Consider the following 26,727-nt stretch of genomic DNA (forward strand, 5'->3'; position numbering starts at 1 on the left):
TTCATTCCACCCTGGCAGCTGGTGTTCAGTGTAAAAAGAATGGCTCATGATTTAAATCAAGGTTTCTCAGCCTCAGCACTATAGCCACTTTAGGCTGGGCAGTTCTTTGTTATAGGGGCTGTCCTGTGCATTGTAGAATATTAGCAGCATCCTTGGCCTCTACCCACTAGATGCCAATAGCACACCGCCACTCTTATTTGTGACAATCAAAAATGTCTTCAAACCTTCCCAAGTGTACCCTGGGGAAGGGACTATGGGAATCTACATTGGTTGAGAGCCACTGATCTAAATGAAAGGAATGGGGTCATTGAGACTGGGAAAAGTCCATGAAAGTGAGGAGAGGAATGAGCACAGTCTGTGTGGGGGACAAGAAGAAAGCTAGAGAAAATGAATTGGGATGAACAGGATTCAGTCAGAATATGGAGACACTGTGTATAAAGGGCAAGGAAGCAATGGTGCTTATATTGTAATAGTGGCTGTTATATCGGAATTTGGAAGGTCAATTGAATTGGATTTTGGAATGTAAATGCTGTTAGGGAAAAGATTAGTACAAAGATAGTAATTATAAAAGTCGATATTTTTTAAAGAAATTACTATTCTGAGCAAGAGTTTAACAAATTCCGATTTGGACTTTCGGTTTTCTGAGTAATGAAGATTAGAAAGAGTTTGTTTTTATATTTTATTGATTTATCGGTTGTCAGAACTGCCTGAACAAGCACTGGCATGGGAGTGGATAGAAGATACAGAAAACACAGGTTCACAGGTTCTTCACCCCATCCCTCCCACGTGATCTCAGAGGGTGTCCAAACTACAGTACGCTTTTCCAGAACAACTCCAGGCTCTCCAAGGGTCTCAAAACACACACACACACACACACACACACGCACACACACACATGCTTCTATAGTTTATGTAACTCATACTAAAACAGAGTCCTGAAGGCCTGTCAGGAGAAAAATTTAAAGATAAACAGTCAAATCCATTTATTTGGTACCAAGAATACCAGTGGTTTCTAACCCTGAATTCATATAAAAGTCATCAAAGGACTCTTAAATAACACTGATGCCTTGGCTCTGTTTCTAAGAGATTATAGTCAACTGGTCTGCAGTGGGGCCTGAACACTGATAACTTTTTAAAGCTCCCCAAATGTTGATACAGTGAAAATCACTGACACAGCCCAGGCGTTAGGACTTTTGTGTTGTAACTGGGATGATAAGATTGACTAATGCATAGGACTAAAGAACAATCCAAGAAGATGTATGATAAATTATCCAATTGCATGTTAGGTGTCATCAGCATTCTAGTAAGAGAAAAATCATTGGCAAAAACAGAAAAAAGTCAAGTTAGGTTGTTAATTCTAAGCTGATTAAACCAGAGAGGATGTCATGTTGGAGTGAATAAATGTTTGGGCTGGGTCTTTTGTCTTGCTAAGTTCTTTGCATGTTATATTGCCTTTCTCACCAATAATTCAGAGCATTTTAACAATATTCTATTAGAATTTTGTTAGAATCCAGAATTAGAATCCAGAAGAGTTGGAATTATGGCAGACACCAAAAAGAATGAGATGGACAACAGAGAACAATTTGGCAATAGCTCCTGGGCCCTGGGTCTGGAAGATGTTTGCAGGGAAATAAAGAGGATGGTTTTCACTTTAAATTAGTGACAGAAAAAATGCAAAATGTCCCCAGGGGACTGTGGAGGAAATTCCAAGAGAGAGCACAAGGAGGTCCATTATTGCTTTGTGGTGACACAGCTGAAAGCCCTGTAGCAAGTAATTATATAAATTAGACTTTGTCAGTTCAGATTAAGGCCCTTCTAGAATGACATTTTATATATTCAGCCGTGTGTCTGACCTCCCATGGAAATGTCAGAGGTAGGACAAAGTAATTAGATTAATACAGTGGGTATTCATTTGATTTCATATCATATGGTTCCAATATTAGCTCTTTATCCACACAAGACAGCCAGATGTTAAATAACAAAGAATAAATAAGTAATCTTAGTTACTTATTACTGAAGAATATAATAGAATTGAGGAATGGCTTCCTTTTAATATTTTTAACTTGAGATTAAAAATAGGAGAATCAAAAAAAATTCTACCCAAATAAGTCCAATATTTAGTAAACATAAATAAGAGTACAAAGTTTTGTCTTCTTCGAAATTCAATGTTCTCTCAAAGTTAGGAGGCTTCCTTAAAGTCGGAAATGAAGGACTTCACGTGCTGTACTATTTTCCCATGCAAAGACAGAAATACCCATCTTATTAGTGCTTCGAGGGATGAAGAAGCAGGCTGTCCATTGAAGCAATGGTGGACCCAAACCACATGGGGTCAAGGCACTTGTTCTGTGCTGTGTGTCGGGGAAGATTTGCACTATGATGGGGAAAGAGGAAGATAGAGGGCTCTCAAGAGGGCTCCCTGCCACTTTCAAAAGCTACTTCTGTGTAACCACTGGACCCACATCCTAGAATCTTGAGTCAATCATCCGTGACAATATGGTAGAGAAAGAGCAGACATACTCGTTTTTCCAATATTAATTTAGCCAACAGTTCAACTGTTTAACTTACCAAGAACAGGTGACAAAAGAGAAATTATTTTATTTAAGTTTATTCTTTCTTTACCCCTTTCTTATCAAGGGGACCAGTGAAAATACTAAGAGGTTGACTGAAGGAGATGGGGGAAAAAATGAAGGCGATGCCCCTGATTGACTATCTCCTAAATAACTGAAAATTAGCAAATGCTTCTTCGTAAGTGAGAAGTACCTGCTTCACATTGGGTTGGTCAAACATTCGAATGTCCAGGAGACCTGGATTCTAATTGAGCTCTTTCATTCAATAGCAACAGTCAAAATAATGATAAATAATAACAAATGTTTGAGTTCTTATTAAGTGTCAGGCTCTGTACTATGCACTGTACATAAATTCGTGTTTTATTTAATCCACAGCACTTATATATAAAGTCAGTATTGTTTATCCATTTAACAGATGAGGAAAGTAAGGTGTAAACTTGCTTGAAGTTGTACAACAGAAACCTAGATCTCAGTTTTCTTGACTGAAAAGAGAGAGTATTTTCTTTTTCATTCAAAAATATCCTTACTTACCATCTACTTATGCCAGATGCTCTGTTGGGTTCTGGAAGTATGACCGAACGAGCAGAGTGCCCTCTAGTGGGCTTGGGGGTCTCCAGGACCTCACAGCTCTATAATGTGTGCTTCTGAGCCTGGTTTCTTTCGAGTAGTTGCGTTGCATGTATATGTATACTTTTGGTGATCTTCTCTCATATGTCCGTGTGTGTCTGCAGGTGGTGGGCAGGGGAGTGGGAAGCATGCTCAGCGACATGTGGGCCCCATGGAGAGAAGAAGCGAACAGTGCTGTGCATCCAGACCATGGGCTCAGATGAGCAGGCTCTCCAAGCTAAAGACTGCCAGCACCTGCTGAAGCCCAAGACCCTCATTTCCTGCAACAGAGACATCTTGTGTCCATCAGACTGGACAGTGGGCAACTGGAGTGAGGTGAGCTCCCGGGTTAAAAGGGAGACTGACATTATTCATACTTCATCAGCCCCACACCCATTCTTCCTCATTAACCAATCCAAAGTGACCCTAGGTGAAATCACACAATGGCCAGCTCTATCGCCTCTGGCCTGGTTCCTGCATTCCCCACCACCTAATATCCTAATGCTTGACTTCCATTCTTATAGGATCTTCTCACAGTGGTCAAATACCTTCTAGGGATGAGCTGGCTCCTGCTCGCACAGGCTCACTACAGCCAATTGACAAATCAGGATTTTTGCTGGCCCATCATTAAACCATTAGTTGTGAATCAGGGTTCCCCACTCACCCCGAAAGCTGGTTTGTTGCCAGTAGTTATGTTTCACTGGAACTGTTAGTGTTAACTAAAACCTAAGTAGTGTCACTCTAATGGTGGGACAATAGGCAGTACACTTGACCCTTGAAGAATCCCCTCAAATCATCCATCTATTCAGCTTGTGTCAAGGCCAGGCCTTACCAAGGTTTAGGAGATCTATTTTCATTAACCACATAAGTTCAAATAAGTGTTACTTTTTCCAGAATTAATCTGATCTAATTCTCTGAATATAATTAGAAATGAGTGGACTAGTAGGTTGTGAAAACCTCCCAGGCTTCAATTTTTTGGGGGTCACCATGGAATCAGGTACCAGCAAGACTTGTGCTCCCAGAGTCTGTAGGGGAAGTAGAGTCCTTCTTTCTCCAAGGGTCCTGGAGTCTCCAGGGGCCTCACTCTGCTTCCCTGTTGCATTTCAATCAATGACCTAAGGGATGATTAGAAAATAAGTGATTTTTTTTTTTAAAGATTTTTTATTTTTTCCTTTTTCTCCCCAAAGCCCCCCGGTACATAGTTGTGTATTTTTCGGTGTGGGTTCTTCTAGTTGTGGCATGTGGGACGCTGCCTCAGCGTGGTCTGATGAGCAGTGCCATGTCCGTGCCCAGGATTCGAACTAACGAAACACTGGGCCACCTGCAGCGGAGCGCGCGAACTTAACCACTTGGCCACGGGGCCAGCCCCCAAGTGATTTTTTTTTTTAAGCCAACAGGCCAGAATTTGTAGATGGATGCTGACTTATTATGAGCTTCCTTGGGAAGGCACATGTTTTCTATAATAAAGCTACTATTGACCAGAATACCTTAGGAACTCCTTTTAGGACTCACCTTGAGAGAAATGGGACACCTTTGATTTAGGAGAATGCCACAGAAAGTCAGTAAGAATTAAGCCTGATGGATAAGGGATTGATGTGATCGATTTGGCTAAAACCTTTGTGTTTGAAAAGTGATGTTTGATTATAAATAAATGAGATTGCTTTTCATAGCTTATAAAGGTTCTCTTAAAGTATTATCTAAAAAAGAATTTGAAAATTCGTATAAGCAAAGGTACCATCTCTGAAGATAACTGTTTGGAAGCAGAAAACACTCATTTTGAACACAGCCACTTTGATAACCTTATTTCCAAAATTCTATTTCATTAGCTTGTAGTCACATTTTCAGTTTATTTACCTTCCAGTTCTGCACAGAATGCTTTCTTGGGCATCTAGGTGAAAAGTTTTAAAAAATGGCAAGTATGGTCCCTATATTGTAAGAATTATCAAATGGGAGAGAGAGGACCAAAACCAGAAAAGAAAAGACCAAGGTATACATAGAAAGAAATCTACGTACAAACTAACACAGGTGTGCTACTGATGTGTGCCCTGATGCATGTGCATATATCAGCAATAGGCTAGAATATTCCCCTGCTGTTCCTGGAAGGGTACAATGATAGTCTGTGGCTGGCCTGACCGGTTAGTCCACTGCCAACCTAGATTGCTGTAAATTACAGTATTGTCAAAACAAGGCTGAATGGGGTATTGTGACTGGTCCATTAAATCTGTTTACCAAAAATGTTTTGGCTGCATCCAAAGCAGTTAATAATTCTTGTCATGTAGGATTTACTAATTGCCAGAATTTCCTCCTTTTTTAAAAAGACTGCAATTACATATTTGGCTGAGGATTTCTTCTTATTGTGTTCAAGTTTATGGGGAGCAAAATGGTGTCCCTTAACTGGAGAATAAAGGACCAAAAAGTTGGCATGATGTGACAAGTACTTGGGTCTGTTGTTCCCAATACAAGCCATTGCCTAGTGTATTGACAGCAGACACAGAATCCACTTTCTAGCTTCCACTTGATGGAGCTGAACAGAAAGGCTGAGCCACTGCCTTCATTCAGGAGATGTTGTCAAGAGAGGTGCTTTTTGTTAAATCAGCATCAAAGTCTTCATCGAATGGGTCTTCCTTTCTTCCGTCTACTGTCTTGCTAATGTCTGTACACATTAGCCCTCTAATGAGCTTTGCTGGAATGATGAAATGTCTTTGGCATTCTAACTATCCCCAGATACTTTTTTAAGGGAGATGATGTAGTGATTCTTGCTGTTCGTACTATTTATGGTCTGGATTTTGACTTGAGCTCAACATGAATTGATGCAGGGTAGAGCAATACCTGATTAATTGTTCTCCACTGAGTCATTTGAGTCACCCTGGATGAGTCTGAAGCTATAATATAATTGGGTCAAAAAACTCAAGGACTGCCAGGCTCCTAGCATGGTCCTCCCTGGGCTGATCAAGCTGGAAAGAAGGAGAAAAGAGAGTGGGCTCAGCTGTGCCAGGCTGGCACACTCACCCCTGACCCAGAAGGAAGGAGGAGGTCTCTCCCCCGCTAGAGGGGGTCAGAGGCTGCCCCCAGGGAGAGCTCTCTGCCCACTATGACCAGCTCCTTCCACTCTAAGCTCGTGCTCTGGACACATGACTCCCACCCTCAATCTCAAGTTTCACCAAGAACCGGGTTTTGCCCAACCTACTTCTGGGCTTGGAGGGTAAAGAAGGGGGACTCTATTTGTGGTAAACAAAGACAAGGTATCAAAGTTCCATGGCTCCTACTAGGTATGCCATCTCAGGGACATGCCCTGTGAGAGGCAGCCAGTCTCCTGGTGAAGACCATGGCCTCTGGGGCATAGCTTCTGGGTTCAAATCCTGGCTCTGCCGCTTATTAGATGTGTGAATTTAATCTCTCTGTGTTTAGTTTTCCGTGACTTGTTTTCTCCAACCCTAAGATGGAGATAACAACACTACTTAGACACAGGGGAAGTTATGAGGATCAAATGAGTCAATATTTCCAAAGTTCTTACTAGAACAGTGCTTAGCACATAGTAAGATCTAGACGTGAATCATTTGTTAGTAAAGTGAATAGATGGAAATAACAATAATGTCATCCATCATTTGTTGAGTGCTTTCCACACCATATAGATTGTCTCACTTAACACTTAAATAACTCCATAAGATTGGTATTAGTTCATTAATTCCCCTGTTTCTCCTGACATTTAGACTGATAGATTTAGCAGGATAGTAATTTCTCTAGGTTTTCCAGCCTTGGCAAGCCCTAACTGTGTGGCCTTGAGCTAGTGTTAAACCTCACTCAGCCTTTTGTCATTTAGAAAGACAGGGCATTATAATGCTGGAAGATAATCCATGTAAGGCTTTCTCACAGTGCCCGGCAAATAGTGAGTATTCACTAAATGGTAACTTTGTTATCAGGCAATAAGACAATGGTCTGTTTTCCAACCTACTTGGATTCTGCAAACCTTGTCCAATCAATGACACTCAACTGTCCTCATGAAATTGATCTGTGGCTCCCTACATTTTCATCTAACTCCCTTCTTGAGCTCAGGGCTGTTTTATGCACGGAGCACTGTAAGCACAGTGCTTAGGGCCTGCACATTTTTCAAGGGCCTACAAAAATTTTGAGACCTGAAAAAAAGCTAATATATTGCTTCCATAAAAACAGAGGACACTGCAAAATCAGAAATAAATATTTAATTGCATATTGATAGCAAATACTTATTGGGCATTTAGTATGTGTATTAAACCCCTTTATAGGAATTAACACAATACCTCACAATGGGCTTATTAGCCCCATTATACAGGTGAAGAAACTGAGGCATAGAGATGTTTAGAAACTTGTCCAAGGTCACACAGCCTCCAAGCAGTCGGAGCCAGGATTTGAATGCAGGCAGCAGAGCTGTTACTCTGAACACCATGCCACACGGCATCTCAAAGGTCTGCAAAATGTCACCATATGACAGCTCTTAGTGTTCATGAAAAGTGTATTATGTTTGGAAACGATTTGTAGATCCGCTTTTCTCACTTGGCTGGAATTCCAGGCCATGCATCATCATTGCTGAGAAATCAGAGCCACTCATAAATTAAACGAGTTATCCTCACCAAATGCTTTCAAAAGCAAAGGAATAAAAAGCCTTTCACATGGTTTTTACAGAAAAGCATTCTATTTCACTTGAGACTAGAGATTTTTTTAATATATTTGATGGGATGTGGGGTGGAGCCTCCAAAAGCAGGCGTGCCCAGGGTCTGTGAAAGTCTTTAACCTTCCCTTTCTATGCCTGACAGAAGCACACAAACCAATGGATGAAACAGTCAGTCTGCCAAGTTGCTGAGAGTCTGTCGAGCGCAGTGCTGTTCACGCAGGTGGTGGAGAGCACGAGAGGGCAGGTAGAGCAGATGCCGATTTTCACAAGGTGCTCTCCTGGCTCTGCAGATGGAAGGTGTGGCAGCAAGCGCCAGTGGCATGTCTGTTGCTAACTGGGAATGAGAAGCAGAGGAAAATTCTTGTGTGAAGTCTCAGGAGTCCTCGCAAACTGAAGGAAGGCAGAGCATGGAAGGCCAGGAGGCAGTGCTGAGTGGCTTACCCTTGGTATTCCCTAGTTTCAGTTCAGGTCCAAGGCGCTCATGTGGGGCTGAGGCCTGATGTTTTCACCTCTGCTCTTTTGTCACTGGGCGTTTGCAAGTGCCAACACCTCATCCTTCTCAGACGTAAGCAGCCTATGCTTTGCCTGGTTTCCTGGAGGACACATATGGGTGCCCTTGTTTGAAACAAGTGCTCACAGAAAACCAATTGGCAGTCATGTTGATTCTCTTCATCATGTCTGATGTTTTTTTTAATTATCTAGGGCACTATATTAGTTCTCTAGGGCTGCCATAACAAGGTACCACAAACTGGGTGGCTTGAACAACAGAAATGTATTGTCTCACAACTCTGGAAGCTAGAAGTCCAAGATGAAGGTGTCGGCAGGGTTGGTTCCTTCCAAGGGCTGTGAGGGAGAATCTGTTCCATGACTTTCTTCTAGCTTCTGGTGGTCCGCTGGCAGTTTTTGCTGTTCCTTGACTTGTAGACATTTCACCCTGATTTCTGCTTTCATCTTCACATGGCATTGTCCCCACGTGTGTGTCTCTGTATCCAAATTTCCCTTTTTATAAGAACAATGGTCATTTTGGATTAGGACCCACCCTAGTGACCTCATTGTACCCTGACTGCCTCTGTAAAGACACCATCTCCAAAGAAGGCCACATTCTAAGGTACAGGGGGAAGGAATGGCAGAGTTAGGACTCCAACATATCTTTTTGGGGGGACACAATTCAGCCATAACAGGTACCTAAGTGTTTTAGCTTACTTTCAAAGCTGGTTTTAGTATGAGATCCAATCATTCATTTATAAATTCCTGAGACTATACATTAAATGTTTTTATGCCCAAAGCACTAGCTGTTTCTCTACTCAGCCCTTTAGCTCAAAATCTCCGATAAACCCCAACTGTGTTTTTTAATAAACTGCCTCAGCACTACGGCTCCGAGCCAGCTCTGAGCCCCTCCGCCACAGTCCGCCTCACGTGGTGGAGTTGAGTAATTTAGCGGCAGAGCTCTTTCTCAGCAGGCTGTCCCTAGAGGCCTTAATCTTGGCATGATGGGGAGTGAGGGCAAGATAACTCCCAGGGAGGACATTAACAGACTGACAAGCAGCTTACCTGGTACAGAATTCAAAATTATAAGGTAGAGGCATAAAATAATCATAGCAGAAATTGATTTTGAGAATTCTGAAACCACCAATTGAGATGTGTTCTGAGTGTGGCGTGTGTCCTGCATTTGCCTCCTCTGAAGGGCTTGACAGCTCCTAAGGAGGCAAACAGAGTTGGAAGATGTCCTGGAGGAAGTGTGGGGCTGAATACAAAACAGTGCTGCTTTATAACGTTACATAAATCTCAGGGATACATCATTATGTGTTGATTTCTGTGTAGAGTACATCATGTTCACCACCCAAGGACTACTTACCGTCCATCACCGGACACAGGAGCACAGTCCCCCCTTTCACCCTCTTCCCTACCCCCTTCCCCTCTGCTGAGCACCAGGCTATTCTCTGAGTCTGTGTGTTCATTTGTTCTTATTGTTTTTATCTTCCACTTAGGAGTGCAGTCACACAGTATTTGACTTTCTCCGTCTCCCGTCTCGTTTATTTTGCTTAACATAATGCCCTCAGGGCCTATCCATGTTAAAAACCAATGTTACCTCAATGAAAATAAAAAAGTAAATGTGAATACATTGGTGGAAAAATTTTAAAAGTTAATTAATTAAAAAAAAAAACAAAAAACAGTGCTGCTTGTTCTAGTGGGACGATGAGTTTTTAGGCCCAATATACTTCGTAGATAGTTAACACTGTCCCATGGGGCGCATTACACCCCAGTGGAAGGAATGGCATCTGGCTGTTATTTGGAAGATGCTGTGTGTCCCGGGGGTGAAAGGCAGGTGTGCCGGAGGACATAGAGACTCCTCCTGGACCAGGGCGCCAGTAATGAGTTTTTCAGTTGCCATTTGGGAATAGAGCCAATAGTTGCAAATGTCTGCTTTTTCAAGAGAAGCTAAAAATCTGGCGTTTTAATATGAAATCTGCTAATTTTTAAATTCAGTGTTTGTATTTCGTTTCTTCGTTTGCTTGTGTGTTTTGAGATTGAGCAGGCCAAAGAAGACAAGCCAGTGGGCCAAATTTAGCCCTTGCAACTGCCACTCTGGAATTTCTGTTCTAGGATAATCTTTGGTTTTAAAAGATCAACATGAAATGTATTTTAACTAAACTACCAGCTAGATAGCTATTATTTACTCTTGCTTTATTCTTTTAGGTTGAGCAGATTTGCACAATGAATAAGATTATTTAATCCTAAAATTTGTAAATTAAAAAAAACTTATAACCATCTGTTACCCCTAGAAAATCTGAATCTAAAAAAATCCAGCAATAAACCTGTAGGATGTGTGGGTCGCCCCAGTGTGTTCTAGACATGCACCTACAACTGCTTCACCCACACAGCTGCTCACCTCACAGCGTCCCGTAAGATAGGTCTGTGTATCACTTTGTGTCCCACAAAGACAGTAGAAGTCAGAGACCCTAGGCCTGTGTTATTATTATCAGCATCATTGTAACAGTGATAATAATAGCTTGTAATTACCAATCATCTTCTATATATTATATACTATATTAAGGCTGTTGTCTCATGTAATCCTCACAACAGCCGTGAAAGGTGGGTGTTAATTTATATCAATTTCCAGATGAGGAAGCTGAGGCTTAGTCACATGTCTGGAGTTACTAATGGCAGACTGGGGAGTTTAAGCTATTTCTTACAGGTTTTATAGTGCTTTTACTTCACACTTCAATGTGGGGATGAAGGGCACATACCTATATTCTTTTGGATTTTAAAAAATGCTTGTAGGGGGCTGGCCCCGTGGCATAGTGGTTAAGTGTGGTGCGTTCTGCTTTGGCCGCCCAGGTTCACGGGTTCTCATCCCGGGTGCAGATCTATACTACTCATCAGCTATGCTGTGGCAGCAACCCACATATAAAGTGGAGGAAGATTGGCAACGGTTGTTAGCTGAGGGCTAATATTCCTCAAAATGCTGGTAAAATTGTGTGATAAAGTCTAACTTCCCCATAGGCATTAGAAACATTTCAAGTCAAAACAAACAAACAAAAAGGGAATGAAGAGTAAGAAAAGAAGAATCAAAGAGTTTCCTACTATGTAGCTGTCTACTCTGACATTTCTTGGAAAGAAAAAACTGCAAGGGAGGCGCACCTGCTGCTTGAGAGAAGTTGGCATTAGCCGGGGCCGTTTTCTGAATCAGCTCTCCAAATGCAGCCTGCCTGAGGCAGCCAGCCTGGAAATGTGTTCAGACATACGCAGAGGATTATTTGGTTGGACAGATACATTTTTACAAAGTGGAGATTTGAAAACCTGTGAGTTCAGATTAGAATGTAATAAATGGAGAGTGACTCAGGATGACTAAAGTGAATCGAACATAAAGTATCTTTGTATACAAACAAAGGTTCTTTACCCACCACACAAGAGGGGCCAAATAAAAACTGGAATGCAAGGCTTATGGTAAAGAGAGGATTTTTATCTTGGGAGACATCAGCCGGGAGATGAGAGGGAGCCCTCAAATTCGTTTTGTCTCCCCAAAAGATGAGAGGCAAGGTGGTTTTAAAGGTTATAAGGAATGTGGAGGCCTGTAGGGAGGGGAAGCCTGTGGCCTTGCTAGTTGGCGCTTTCCCATTAGCCTGCGTTTGGCCTTGCGAGGCTGCTTGCAGCAAGGGGGATGGTGAGATAAAGGAATCCACAGGTGGATGTCGTTGGTTGTCTGCCTCTGTGGTAGATGGTGGATTCTGGTGCCAGGAAGCCAGGGAGTAAGCAGGGAAAGGAGATGAGTGCTTTGATTTTAACTCCATATATGATGGGGTTAATGTAGGGGAACTGATATCAGGGTCGATATCATCTTCATACACAAGAAGGGCAGAAATACTGTGGTAAACCAGGAAAATAAATACCTCCACCCTGCCCTTTCCAGGCACCAAGGTGAAGTGAGTCATGGAAGGTGCCAGAAGAGACCTCTTTCTCACTGGTGGACTCTGAGACCTTTAGTTGGTAGTCTCCATTTTGGTGGGAAATGAGTGTGCATTTGTTGGTCTGTGAGGCACTGTTCTCACCAAAGATTAGTATTTTTATATCAAAACAAACTTAGAAATTCAATAGTAGAGCAGGGCATTTATGTGTTTGGTTGACATCTTAAATTCAGAGCTTTATTGATTGACCCCAAATCTACAGTTGAACACTCCCTCAGCTGTACATTCTTCTCTGCTCCCAAACATCTCCTGCTTTTCAAAGGCACTGATTTCACAGAGCTATTATATATCAGTGAGTGATTATGCTTAATTGGAACAAAATAAAGGGAGAGTTTCTACATTAATGTCATTTTCCTACACACAGGAAATTGGAAATAGGATTTGAAAAAGCAAGAAACTTGAGCTAAAAAATGCATAAGCTCACAATAAGAAGCATTTTCCCATTCCCGATCTTTTTTTCTAGGTAAAATAGTCACTTAATAAGTTTGTGTTAAGTGATCACTGAGTCCTAAGAGCTATCCTGGAATTCAATTATGAATGAGAAATAGTTCCTGCCTTTGAGCAATTTTTTTAGAAATCAAGACTTTGATCAGTTCATCAACAGCAAATTCAGTAGATGGCTACTTGTCCAGTGTGTTATGCTAGATTTTGGTGGGGGGGAGGGTGGAATAAATCTAATTCTTGCCCTCCCACTGACTTGCAGCCTTTCAAGCAAGTCCTTGATGTCGATGCAAACAATCCATAACCAATCTATAAATAAAAATTGGGGTGAGGTTATTATGAGCCAGATCTGAGGACCATATAGCCCGGGAGAGTCCTTTCACAAAGGAATGGAGCACTTCAAAGAAGTGGGGGCATACAGAGTGGTTACATACCATCGAAGCGTGTATTATATGTGACTGGAATGTCCCTTTTACAAGAGTCACAAGATTGCTTTGCGGGCACAGCATTTCACACAGCAACTGATGAACACAGCAGGTAGCAGGTCTGTGGTCTCAAGCTAGGGGGTCACAAGTTGAACCCAGCAGGTCAGCAATCAGTTCCTAGCCTAGGGAGAGATGCTTATCTTTAAGGAAATGCTGATGTGGGGGATTTACCTCTTTACTTTAAAGGATTTTGTTCTTGTCTTTGGGACATAGTAAATACTTAAAGCAGATATGCAATGCATATTCAATAGCCACATCAGGGCTTTTTTGGAAAAACAAGTTCAGGCCAAATTAGTTTTATACCAAATGGCTTCCTCATATACTCCAATATATCCTATTGCTTGCCATTTATTTATCACTGAGTCTCAGTTTCCTTTCTTGTGGAAGATGGCAGAATAATTCCTGCCTTGTAAATCTCACAGGGCTCTCGTGAGTGTCACACAGAATAATGGCTGTGAACCCTGTGGAATCCACCAAGCATTGTGCAGTCCCTGTGCTCAGAAAACCTGCCTTGAGGTCAGGGATACAAGACAGACAAATGTGGAAAAGCCAGCGAAAAACCTTGGATGGTCCATGTTCAAAGTGCCAACTGTCTGGATGGTTGACTTAAAATGTCATTGGAAAGGAAAGCTAAACATGGAGCCATTTGGTAAAAGTATGAACTTTTCAAACCATCTACGAATTTATTGTCACGTAGCAACTACGTGTGGTTTGCAGCTGCTGAGATAGATGAAATAAATATTCTTTAGCAGGAATCCTGAGGAAAGACTATCCTGTTAGGACTTCCCCAAGAGCAATCTAGCTGCCTGTGCTTCGGTGTGCCATACAGAATGTGGAGGGAACGCTGGGAAAGGGGACTGGCCACAGCCCCCATGTGTATGTGAGCACCATGCTATGGAACTCACTTAACTCTTGGGAAAGGGTATCTCCTCACTTTTGATTAACTACCTACCTTCAAATTTCAGAAAAGATCCTGGATCTATGTACATGTGTAGGTATGATGATCGTCCAGCTTTTTTTGTTTTTTGAGGAAGCTTAGCCCTCAGCTAACATCTACTGCCAATGCTCCTCTTTTTGTTTCTTTTTTGCTGAGGAAGACTGGCCGTGAGCTAACATCCATGCCCATCTTCCTCTACTTTATTTGTGGGATGCCTACCACAGCATGGCTTGCCAAGCAGTGCCATGGCCGCACCTGGTATCCGAACCAGCGAACCCCGGGCCGCCGAAGCGTAACGTGCACATTTAGCCACTGTGCCACTGGGCTGGCTCCTCGTCCAGCTTTTAGTCTGATTGCACCTGGCACAGGCAAGGAAAATGGAGTTTATGGTGCCTGGGTGAGAATGTGAGTTAAGTGGGTATTTTCTACATGTAAAGAGAAAGGTTTGTTATTACTAAGTTGAGATTCTAGAGAATATGTAAACATTTTACATTAATAGCATCACAACCCTAAGAAGGACGAGATCACTATCTCTTAAAAAGATTAGGTGACTTGTTTAAGTCAGTGCACTCTGTGTGGATCCGCCATCCCACATTCAAAGCCCAGGGAGCCTTCAGTTTTACTGTGTCATGGATTGTATTTTCAGTTTGTGGAGAGTAAATTGTTGGTCCTGAGCCCCAGCTGGTCTCCAGGAGTCACATATTTCCATAGGAAACTAAAGGAGCTAAGAAGCCAAATGTGAAATGGAAGAAACGACTTTGACTGCACAGTTCAGTTTCCATTGGCCCTGTCCTGATTTGCTGTAAACCTAAGCATGAGAACCAATGTGTCTTTCCCACTAGACTAAAAGCTGTCTCTCTTTTCCAGTGTTCTGTTTCCTGTGGTGGTGGAGTGCGGATTCGCAGTGTCACATGTGCCAAGAACCATGATGAGCCTTGTGACGTGACAAGGAAACCCAACAGCCGAGCTTTATGTGGCCTCCAGCAATGCCCATCTAGCCGGAGAGTTCTAAAACCCAACAAAGGCACCATTTTCAATGGGAAAAAGCTACCAACACCTGAGCAAGACCCCTTAAAGCCCATCCCTCCAACTACATCCAGCCCCAGGATGCTGACCACCCCCACCGTGCCTCAGTCTATGAGCCCAAGTGTTTGGGCAAGCAACAGCCCTGCTCCTACCACAGCCTCCAAAGGAGACCTGGATGGGAAACAGTGGCAGAATAGTTCAACGCAAACTGAGCTGGACTCCCATTATGTCGTTTCCACTGGAGGTACATCCCAGCCCATCCTCACTTCCTGGTCTTTGAGTATCCAGCCAAACAAAGAGACTGTTTCCAGTTCAGACCCTGGTCCTACCTCAGAGGGAGATCTTTTAGCCACAACAATGAGTGGTTCTGATTTGTCATCTTCCAGCAACCCCGTGACTTGGCAGGTGACTGCATTTTATGATACCTTGACCAAAGAGCCAGAAACGGAGATTCACAGTGGCTCAGGGGAACAACCTGAGAACAAAAATGGAAACAACTCTGTAATATGGACCAAGATCAGAGTACCTGGAAATGATGCTTCAGTGGAAAGAAGTACAGAAATCCCACTTGAACCTCCACCAACACCATATCTCAGGGGGTCATCCTTGTGGCCGCCCCTCAGCACAGTGACAGAAGGATCGCTACCAAGACAAAGGCCCGCTACTCCCCAAAATGCCACATCCAGAGCAGAGGGGACTGGTCACTGAAAAGCCAGCTGACACTCCGTTCCCTCTGGGCGGAGACCACCAGCCAACACCCTCAGAAAAGTCGGTAAACCCTAATCCCCCAGAACTTCCAAGCGACATGAATCTAACACAAAGTTCTGGACAAGTTCTGACTGAGGAAGATGCAACAAGTCTGATTGCTGAGGGGTTTTTGTTGAATGCCTCCAATTACAAGCAGCTCTCGACAAGCCGCAGCCCTGCATACTGGGTTGTTGGAAACTGGAGTGAGGTAGGAGTTCTCTTTCTTACCCCATGCCGTACCCTACATGGACAATAGCTAGGGAGGTTGCATTGTTGTGCGAATTTCAGAATGGACTTCTGTGATATATGGTCTAATGTGGAAAAAACGTGAAGCAATCAGGTCTATGCCCTCATTTCCCTCACTTTAACTCCAAAAATGAAAAAGACCAAAAGAACACAACTCCAGAGATGGAGAGTTTGCTGGGTTTAATGTAGGGATTAAATATAGTGAGACGTAGTGAAAAGAACCCAGAATGAAGTCAGGCGTCCTGGGTCAGGCAGCTGTATGATAGCGGGGACTTCAGTCCATCTTTCTGAGCCTGCTTTTCAGCTACAGAACAATAGAGCTAGTGTAGATCATCTCTGTGTCCCTTCCAGCTCTAAATGCAATCGATGATCCTATGAGGGACAGCTGAAAGGCCAGCCCTGAGCTCATATTTCATGCAGAAAGCTAATGCTGAGAATCTAGTTTGAAACTGGCAAGTAATCGCAATTGGAATGGAAATCTAAGCCAAAATTCTTTATACGAATTCTGTGGCTCACGCTATCCATGATTTCTATTCTTTTAGGTCTGTTTGAGTGTTCCCTTGCATTTGAAAAAAAATCATTTTAGTTCATTAAAAGAATTAGAATATAAAGAAAGAAGAAAATAAACCTGATGACAAAATGTTGGCCCCTACTTTCAGGCTTCGGAAATTTGGGTATATATCTGCTTTTCCATTTCTAGAACTAATTACGTCCTTTGACGCATCAAAATCATTTTTTATCCATTTGCATTTCCAATGCACAGTATAGGAATTTGTTAAAATAATTTGACAACTCAAAAGAGAACTCTGTGGCAAAATAATCGTATGTTCAAATCATTCAGCATTTTTATGACTATTCATGACTCATCTCCCTAGCTAAAGAGAAATGAACTGTTAGCAGCTAATATAAAAATAACAGTACATTTAACTTAGAAAGCATGTTAATTTCTAAACCACTTTCGTATGTAATCTCTTATTTTCTCCTTTCGACAGTCCTGGGGAGCAAGTAGGGTCTCATTCATACCAATTTACAAATAGAAAAAATAAAATTATTAGCAGTTAAGTGAATTCTCTTAAGACACACTTGTCAGTTGAATGATGAACTTTCTAACTCCGCTCGGATATGCTGCCTCTCTAGTGAATTTCAGCACCAATTGACAATGTAGCTGTATAAAATTCCTTTGTATAAAGTAATGAGCATCATTGGTTATTAATTAACTATGCTGGCAATAAATAAATAAATTCAAACCTCCAAAATTTTTCATTTACATTTGAACTATGTTTTCACGTTGATTTATGTTTGATTTCTAAAGCAAGTTATCTCATTTCTTGTCAGTGAAGCAGCATCTTACTATCTCCGTCTGTCAGTAAAGAATCCAGATTCAGGGGGAAAAAGATTTTCATGCTCAGAGTAATTTAACTTGTTGAAAGAATGAGGGGAACGGGTCTCATGATCCCTGGCATTTCAATCATATTTCTTTCCTAATCTGTTCTAAAGGGCTCTTCACCACGAGGAGGATGTTGACGCTGAACATTTATAAAACGTGTACCATGCTTTATAGCATGATTTTATGCTAATTAACATGCATTCTCTCATTTAATCCGCACTACAGCCCTGAGGAGATTGATAATATTTTCCCATTTTAGAGATGAGGAAACTGAAGCTGAGAGAGGTTAATTAGCTAGCAGGAATCCCACACACTCATGACTGGTGGGCCAGATTTGAACTTAAGCAGACAAACTTCATGGACTCTGATCCATTGCTTTGCAAATCAGAAAACATCACCACTTTATCTGCCTTCTGTTTTACTTGTTTGTTCTTTGGTCATATGACATAAAAACAGTGCTAGTTATGTGGTGACCCTGGGTTAGACAGATGAGAAAATCACATAGTTCACAAGAATGTACTGTAAAATAATATTGAGGGCCCCCATGGTTACTTTTGAGTTCACAGGGGCAAATGATCCCTATAATGTCACCACAGTGGGTTAAGTTTGGGTATTTTGAAATAAAATTGATCATTTAGGTTTTCTGGGTGATGTCTTTTCAAGTAGTACTCTCAAAACATATCTTTTGTTCTAAAAACATGGGACATCCCTATAGGACAGATAAACAGGCTTGTTGTCTTCCATCTGTCAAAGCAATGTGGACAGTGTGCAGCCTCTGCAGGCTCAAAGACAAAGAGAACAAATTATGGAAACTGAGGCTACTAATTAATTTGTAGTATTTTGCTAATTAGTCAATGGAGATGAAGTCTAAAAGCACCTACTGTTAAAGACACTGTGGGCCTTGAGGAGAATACAAGCTAGGTCAACAGAATATAAAAGAGTAGACGATAAAAGGCATAGATGTAGGATTGACACCAGAACAATTGAAGTGTGAGTGATATGTGTATAGTGTGTATATGGAGTTAGAAATCACACACACACAACACACACACACACACAGACACACGAGAGGCTAGGCTACTGTAACAAATAGACCCAAACAAGTTATGGTTCACCAAAACAGAAATGTAATTTCTCACTCACATAATAACACAAGGTAATTCCAGGTCTGCAAGAGTGGTGACAGCGGACAGTGCTCTGATCCATGCAGTCATTTGGGAATCCAGGCTGACAATGGCTCTGTCATCCTCCCAACATTGTATTTGCCCTGGGGTCACCATCCTAATCAGTCAGAAAGGGAAAAGAGCAGAGAGGCACTCCTGTCGGAGGTTTTATGGGGCAGGCCTGGAGGGGGCACATATCGCTTCTGCTCACATTCTGTTGTCTAGAACTCAGTCACATGACCAAACCAAACTGCAAAGCAGCTGGGAAATGTAATCTAATTGTGTGTCCAGGAAGAAGAGGAAAAAGGACTATAGAGAATATATAGCAATCTCTGCCACTGAATGACATGGTCCCCTGTGTATAGGAAGCTCATGCTGGAAGCAGTGAGGATGAAGGGTTTGACCTGTTGGGAGGTTATTGCAGTAGTCTAGAAGAGTACGAGAACTATGACAAGAACGCTTGGGATGAAGAGAGAAGATAAATTCAAGATTCATTTAGAACTTAAAATCAGTAGAGCTTTGTGAATAATTGGATGTGGGGTGTGAAGAGGAGAGACTAGAGGAGTCTGTCATGATTATTCGTTTGGAGTCTTGAGTGTCTTTTGGGTGGTGCTCCTACAAACTGAAATATTGCACAAGGTATAGGAAAAGTAAGTCTCACTGGAGACAAAAAAGAAAGGATGATGAGTTTAGTTATAGATCAAGTTTAATGGTAGCACCTCTGGGATATCCAAATGATAACCAGCAGATGTTTGTGCGTGTGGGTCTGAGGTTCTTGAGGGAGGTGAAAACTGGAGATAAGATTTGGTAGCCATGACCAATGGGTAGAAGTTAGAACCTTGAAAGTGAATGAGGTCACTCAAGTACAGCCTATAGGCTGCAAAGAGGAGTGGACCAGAGAGGAGACTCTGGAAAATACTAACATTTTAAGGAGCTGCTAACAAAGAGATCCCTTGTGGAAGACTAGTAAGGAATAGTCTAATATTTAAGACTTAAACCAAGAGATGTGGTGGCACAGATTCTAGGAACATAAGGACTGACGATGGACCTAATGGATTTGACAATTAGCAGGTCACTGGTGCCTTTGGGGAGAACAGACTCCATATTCAGATAGACAGAGACACCAAAGTGCAGTCCAAGGGAGAGGCTCTTTAGGAGGTTATCCCAGTCCTCAATGGGAGATCTCCACATTAGGACTGGTTATAAATCTAGACAAGCCCTCTTCAGTTCACAAGTTAATACAAAAGTTTTATTAAAAAGTAGCTTTAGGATGACCCTGAAATTAATTTCCTTTCCCATCCTCTTATCTTTTCATCCATCCCTGAATCCCAAAGCAATTGTGGAATTATTGAATTTAAATGTGTTCTAATACTTTTTTCCTGAGGATATTTAACATGTGTTAATTAATTGATAAATGTTAATTGACTGAATGAGAAATTACTATATCCAAATAAACTAAACCAAAATAAAATTACATATCAAACCTGATGACTGTTTGAGCCTAGGGATTAATTGAAACATTTTGATTATAATAAATCAAGATACAAAGAATTAATTCTATCTCAAATGCTATCATCTGACTTTGATAGAAATAAACTGTCTTATTGTATACATCATAGCTCACCAAAAATTTGGCAACCGTGATGGAGCTGTTGAGAGCCATTAATTCTAGGCAGTTTGACTGGAAAAAAGAGAATTGGCCCAGATTGCAGAGTTTTTCAAAGCTACAAGGATATTACAAGAACAAGTTCAACATTTGGCAGGAGTCCCCTTCATAAGAGGGCTTGGTGCTCTCCCTTTATGCGTCTTTTGAGACAAAATGTTTAATATACAGAATTGTCGGAGAGGATCAGGAATCAGAATGAAAACTCCAGGTTTTGAGTTTCCCACTGTCCTCTCATTTTTTTATTCTGCTCATTTTGGAAGCTGTTTCTTTAAGATTGCCCCTCCCTCTAATGGAATCACTGGCCTCTCCATCACTACATATTCTGCCCCTATCATACTAAAAAAAACCCTAACAGTTTTTCAAGTTGATCTTGCCTCATCATTTCTGCCATCTCCTCTTTATTTCCTGTTAGTTCGGGCCTGGTGGTTTCCAATCTAATGGTAGGAGGCATTTGGAAAGGAGTGAGGATGCTTTTGGGATGAGAGGAGGGGCCTGCTACTCCAATATCTGAGAGCCAAAACTGATAAAAGTCCTGTGATATTCAGGGAAATCTCTTATAAGCAAGAGTTGTCCAGTCCAAAATGCCGATAGTGCCTGCCTTTGCCTGCTTGCTCATCTATGCCGTTCCAGTCTCTCCCCTCTCCAGTGCTTTCCACACATCATCACAAGAGATAGAAGACTGCCAAATTAGTCTTCCGAAAGGAATTTTCCAATCAGTCCAAACTCCTGCTCACAAATCGTTAATGTCTCTTCATTACAGATCAGATGAGATCACATTCACTCTAACATCCAGTGGCCTTCACGTCCTTACACAATCCAGCTTCCAAACCATCCTTCCTCCTACTTTTCTTCATCCATCTTAAGCTTCAACAAATCTAAACTGCTCAGTTTCCTCTAGACATTCTGCCCCTCCCAGCCCAATGCCTTGGTGTGTGCTCTTTCCTCTGCCTGGAATTTCCTTCCCCTCCTCCTCTGCCCTTTTAAATCCTACCTGTTTTTCAGGATCGAACTTTGAGCTTCTACTTCCACAGTCTTTCCTGATCCTTAAGATTAGAAGTAACTTCTAAAGTTCCTTAGTGTTTGATCTGAAATCTCCCTCATATCTCTCCTTTCTGTCCTGTGTTGAAGGGCTGTTTGTGTTCCCCCTTTGTACCCAGCATGTTCCTCTAACTAATTGTGATTTCAAAAATTAAAGAAATGGTATAAAAACCACGTTCACGCTATAAATAGACATAAAGCTTTGAAACCAGACTTTCTGGGTTTGAATTCTGGCTCAATCCCTTACTGGCTGTCGTTATGTCCTCGCTGCACCCCACTTTCCTCATCTGTAGAATGAGGACGATGGCCATGCCTGACTCCTAAGGTTGTTACAAGATAAAAGGAACAGCTGTGTGTAAGGTACTCAGAAGAGTGCAGGCACATGGCTCTGATATCTATTGAGAAAAGAGAACACCTAGGTTCTGCACACGGTGTGCACGGGCATGGCTCTTATTTTGACAGAAAATCACCCCTCATCCCCTCGCCTCATCATCAGCCTGATCCCCTGGGCCAGTCAGTTACGTGTGGGCTGTGCAGTCATGTAAATGGAAGTGACAGTACAATTTTCCACAGCCTTTCACAGCTGATTCTGATGCAGCCCTCCATGTCAGTTCCAGTTCTGAACACTCCGAACCCTGCTCCTTGACCTGGTAAATCGGTTGCCACAGGGTCACTAGTTATAAGGAGGAGGAGGGTTTCCAGGACAAAAGTGAAGCTGTCCCTCAGCCTCCTCAGCATCTTCTTTTTCTTCTCTGATCTCCCACTCCCAATTTGAAACTAACATAAATGACAATTGATGGAATTCCGTTTTACTTTTACTGCATTCCATGGACTTCCTCCTGTCAGCTTCACCTTCCTACTGTTTGCTGCCTAAATAGAAACTGTCAAAAAGGAATATAGCAAATCTCTGCTCATGATATCTGAGTCTAGCAGGACTAGATTCAGAGCCCTGGAGAAAACACACATTTATTTGCAACATGAATATGGCGCAAAGAACTACAAACATCACTTGAAATTTACCAGGGTCATCGCTAGCCTGCGAATTTGGTCTCACGAGCTTCTTTCCTGGGTTTGGGCAACTGTTGTGTTTTTTTCCGTGTCATAATATGAAATTAATAGCATACTGTCTGTGTGACCTGGAGCATGGCTTCTAAACTCTCAGGCCCCAGATATCTAGAAAGTGGGATTTATAATGCTGATCTTGCAGGTCTGTTGTGTTTAAAAGGTAACGTTTGTAGGCCACTGACCGTGTGCATGAATTATTTCTGTGGTCCTCGCAACAACTCAGTGAGGGAGGTCGTGGTGTTATCACCACTTTTACAGGCTAAGAAAGTTAGGAAATTGCAAAAGGTCACACAGTTAGCCAACTGCAGAACTATAATTGTACCCTGAGTCTCAGAAGGTTAGAGCAAACGTAAGAAAGGTATCCGTTATGTAGATGTATCAGTTGTCTGTGGCCACAATAATGCTGTATAGCAAAAGCCACAAAACCTCAGTAAACCTTTATTTCTGTTCATGAGTCTATGGATTTGTTGGGAGGTTCTGCTGATCTGGGCTGAACTTAGCTGATCTCAGCTTGCCTTGTCATGCATCTGCTAGGGGGGTTGGTTGAAGGCTGGCTGGTCTGGACTGGCCTCGGCTGGATCACCCAGCTCTGTTTCACATGATCTATCATCCTCCAGCAAGCTAGCCCAGTTTTCTTCTCACGGCAGAGACAGGGGTCCAAAAGAGAGAATTGAAACAAGCAAGCTTTCTTGAGAACTGGCACGACATCATCCACTGCATTTTATTGGCCGAAGAAAGTCTCAAGAACAGTCCTGACTGAAGAGCTGGGGAAATATATTCCACTGCTTGATGAGAGGAGCTGCACAGTCCCATTGCAAAGACCATGGCTGTGCACAATGATGGCCATGAAACGATGACAGTGGTCAATGCACTTCAGCTGTTATCATACCTATTATATACATACATAATGTAGTACAGAGGAGAAAGTGCTAGGAACTTATGAGAGATACAAACCAAATCCTAAAGAACTTTAAGGAGGGGAAAAGATTACCTCCATAAATAATGGAAAAAAATGATGACCTATACTATTTTCTATTCTTCCTTTCATGATTCTATAGTAAATTTATTTACCTAGGAACTCTGTGATGTTATACATGTGTTATAACACAAGCACTTACACAAAGTGAAACATGAAACTATATGGAGGGTGAAAATGCAGCAAGAGAAGTGTGAGGCTGGGTTTTGTTTATAACTCATCAAAAGAAACTTTCAAAAATGTCATAGATGGAATCTCTATCCTTTTTTTATTAGCCCATAACTGTGTTTTACGTTTTCAGAAACAGCCCTTCCTTCTGAGGATGGGCAAGGGAGAGAGGATGCAAGAAAAATCAACTTTATGAAAGAATTAGGCATATACATTGGAAGAAATTATAGGGGGAAAGTTCATGTAGTTTTCAAAGTGACTCTATGCTAAACCTGAGATATTTAAGAATTATAGAATAGAGGCCAGCCCAGTGGCACAGCAGTTAAGTTCACATGTTCCCCTTCAGCAGCCTGGGGTTCGCCAGTTTGGATCCCAGGTGCAGACCTACGCACTCCTTGTCAAGCCATGCTGTGGTAGGCGTCCCACATGTAAAGTAGAGGTAGATGGCCATGGATGTTAACTCAGGGCCAGTCTTCCACAGCAAAAAGAGAAGGATTGGCAGCAGCTGTTAGCTCAGGGCCAATCTTCCTCAAAAAAATAAAAAAAGAATTATAAAATAAATGAAAACATCTTTTGAGGAATGGGCTGTACACGTGGCAAAAGTGATTGATTGATTCACCACCAGTGGGTGAGGTGGTGAAATGCATCATGTCGTGACATCTTTCTAACTCCAAATGTGGTCTGAGGACCAACAGCATCAGCATCACCTGGGAGCTTGTTAGAAATGCAGAATCTCCAGCCCTAACAGACCTACTGAATCAGAATCTGCATTTAGCAAGGTGTCCAGGTGATCCATACGGACACAAAAGTTTGAGAAGTCCTGCTATAACAAATATCATACTGCATTTTGGAGCCAGAAAATTCTAGTCTTATTCTTTGGGCAAGCCAGCTCTCCAAGCCTCAGTTTCTTTATCTACGCTGTAACAACACCAGTCTATACCCCAGGCTTCTCATGGAGAGGAATAAGCAAGATAATGTCATTGCCGTGTTATACGTATATAAGTTAAGAAGCAGAGGCGTGCATCTGACATCCACTTTGAACAGCATTGGTGTAAAATGTGGCAGTTTGCCTGCAGTCCATATGGGCATTCATGCCAGGATAATTTTTAAAGGGAAGCAAATTTCTATTTGCATTGAGTTTTTGTCCCACATATAAATCACGGATTCGCAACCTTGGCTGTTTATTAGAATCACCTGGGAAATTTTTTTAAAATACTGATGCCAATGGGCCGGCCCCATGGTGCAGCAGTTAAGTGCTCACGTTCTGCTTCTCAGCGGCCCGGGGTTTGCCGGTTGGGATCCTGGGTGCGGACATGGCACCCCTTGGCAAAGCCATGCTGTGGCAGGCGTCCCACATATAAAGTAGAGGAAGATGGGCATGGATGTTAGCTCAGAGCCAGTCTTCCTCAGCAAAAAGAGGAGGATTGGCAGCAGTTAGTTCAGGGCTAATCTTCCTCAAGAAAAAAATAAAATACTGATGCTGGGGCCCTACCGGCAGAGATTCAGATTAGTCTGGGGCGACGGCCCCAGCACTCGTATTTTTTAAAAGCTCTGTGGGCAATTTTAGTGAGCAGACAAGACTGAGAACCCTGACTCTGGGGGGCTATGGAGTGTGTCTGAGAAAGTGGCCTCAGCCTCTGTCTTCTCTCTCCTCGTTCGTCCTGCAGTGCTCCACCACCTGTGGGCTGGGGGCCTACTGGCGACACGTGGAATGCAGTACCCACCTGGACTCTGACTGTGCGGCCATTCAGAGGCCTGACCCTGCTAAGAGATGCCACCTCCGTCCCTGTGCCGGCTGGAAAGTGGGAAACTGGAGCAAGGTAACTTATCAGGCTCAGCAGAGCTCTCGGGGGAAAAATCTTATACAGGCATTTGCTGAGCAGGTTTCTCTCCTCCCTTTCTACCTTCCTGCCTCCCTTCTGCTTCTTTTCTTTGATAAAATCTTGGGTGAGTAAATCATAGGTGTCACCAAAGACCTACTTCAGGTTACACAGTGGTCCTAGAGCAAGTACAGAGTTTTTCTTAACCCATGTGTCTTTATCTGCCTGTCCTTTCCCTTACTAGATAAACCGGAAAAAAAAGTTAAATTCATGTAATTAATTGCTTGTCCAGCATGCAACGCTATTTCTAAATTACTTAAATTTAGCATTATAATTAATAATTATACATTATCAGATGTATAATTAAATCATGGCTCAGCAGCTGTTCACAAAGCAAGTATACCATTTAAGCTGCCAGACTCAAATTGAAAAGAAAGCTAAGACATAAAGAAAATTTTGGCTTTTAAAAATATATTTCCTGTACTGATCTTTTTGACGTGTGATTTTACCGTCCCTGCTTGTCTGGCTGGGGTTCCCCATTGTGCTGTGCTGTCTGCTAGTCGCTTGTGAAAGGCTGTCTCAGGTTTTTGGATTAGTTAGTCTTGGTGCTTTGGGACACTAACTAGACCCAACCTGCCCGACACCCTGGCTGGGGCTGAGACAGCCCCTTGGGGATACACCCAGCTGTAGGACACTGGTCAGCGGTGGGGTCGAGAGCCACTCTGCAGGAGGCGGGTGCAGAGGTAGGAACTTGGTACGCACCTTCTGTTTGCCAAGTACGCCCAACCCCAGGACACTCTGTAGGCCCCTTTCTTCTCTCTGGGGAACCAATTTCCCATGAGTGCCCTGACACGGAAGGAAAAAGAAAGAGCCACCCAGAAGTTTGGGGAGGCTGGTGTCCCCTCTAGATGTTAGCACCCTCATCTAGTAGAGAGCTCGTGTCCCCAGACAAGCAGGACCACGAGGTGTTTCACTGGACATCTCCAGTTCTCTTGGCAAACTCACCTGGCAGACAGGAGTGTGGAACGTCCTTGATCTGCTTTGGGCCTCTTCCCAGAGGAAGGCTGTGAACTTTGGGAATAGAGGGGAAGTCGGAGAGCTCCCTGAGAAAGTTACTGTGCATTCCTTTGATGCCTGCCAACCTCTCTTTCTCTGTTCGCATGCCATTTTTCTTTCAGGAATGAATGCTAGTTCTTTTTTATGTCTCTTCCAATTCATAACAAACTCAGGATCCAAGAAGGGCTAAATGTTTGACTACAAATTCTCTTCCACATC

General features: G+C 42.4%; 1 protein-coding gene across 1 annotated transcript in view; it reads left to right on the top strand.

Moving 5' to 3' along the window:
• The window catches only part of ADAMTS12 (ADAM metallopeptidase with thrombospondin type 1 motif 12), a 315,216-nt gene that overhangs the window by 260,506 nt on the left and 27,983 nt on the right, over positions 1–26,727 (top strand). The window contains 4 exon segments of the mRNA XM_070587073.1: positions 3,299–3,509; positions 15,018–15,869; positions 15,871–16,131; positions 25,300–25,452. Coding sequence (XP_070443174.1) covers positions 3,299–3,509; positions 15,018–15,869; positions 15,871–16,131; positions 25,300–25,452 — 1,477 coding nt within the window.

This window comes from Equus przewalskii, chromosome 20 (genome assembly GCF_037783145.1).
Source record: "Equus przewalskii isolate Varuska chromosome 20, EquPr2, whole genome shotgun sequence".
In the NCBI taxonomy this organism is placed as follows: domain Eukaryota; kingdom Metazoa; phylum Chordata; class Mammalia; order Perissodactyla; family Equidae; genus Equus; species Equus przewalskii.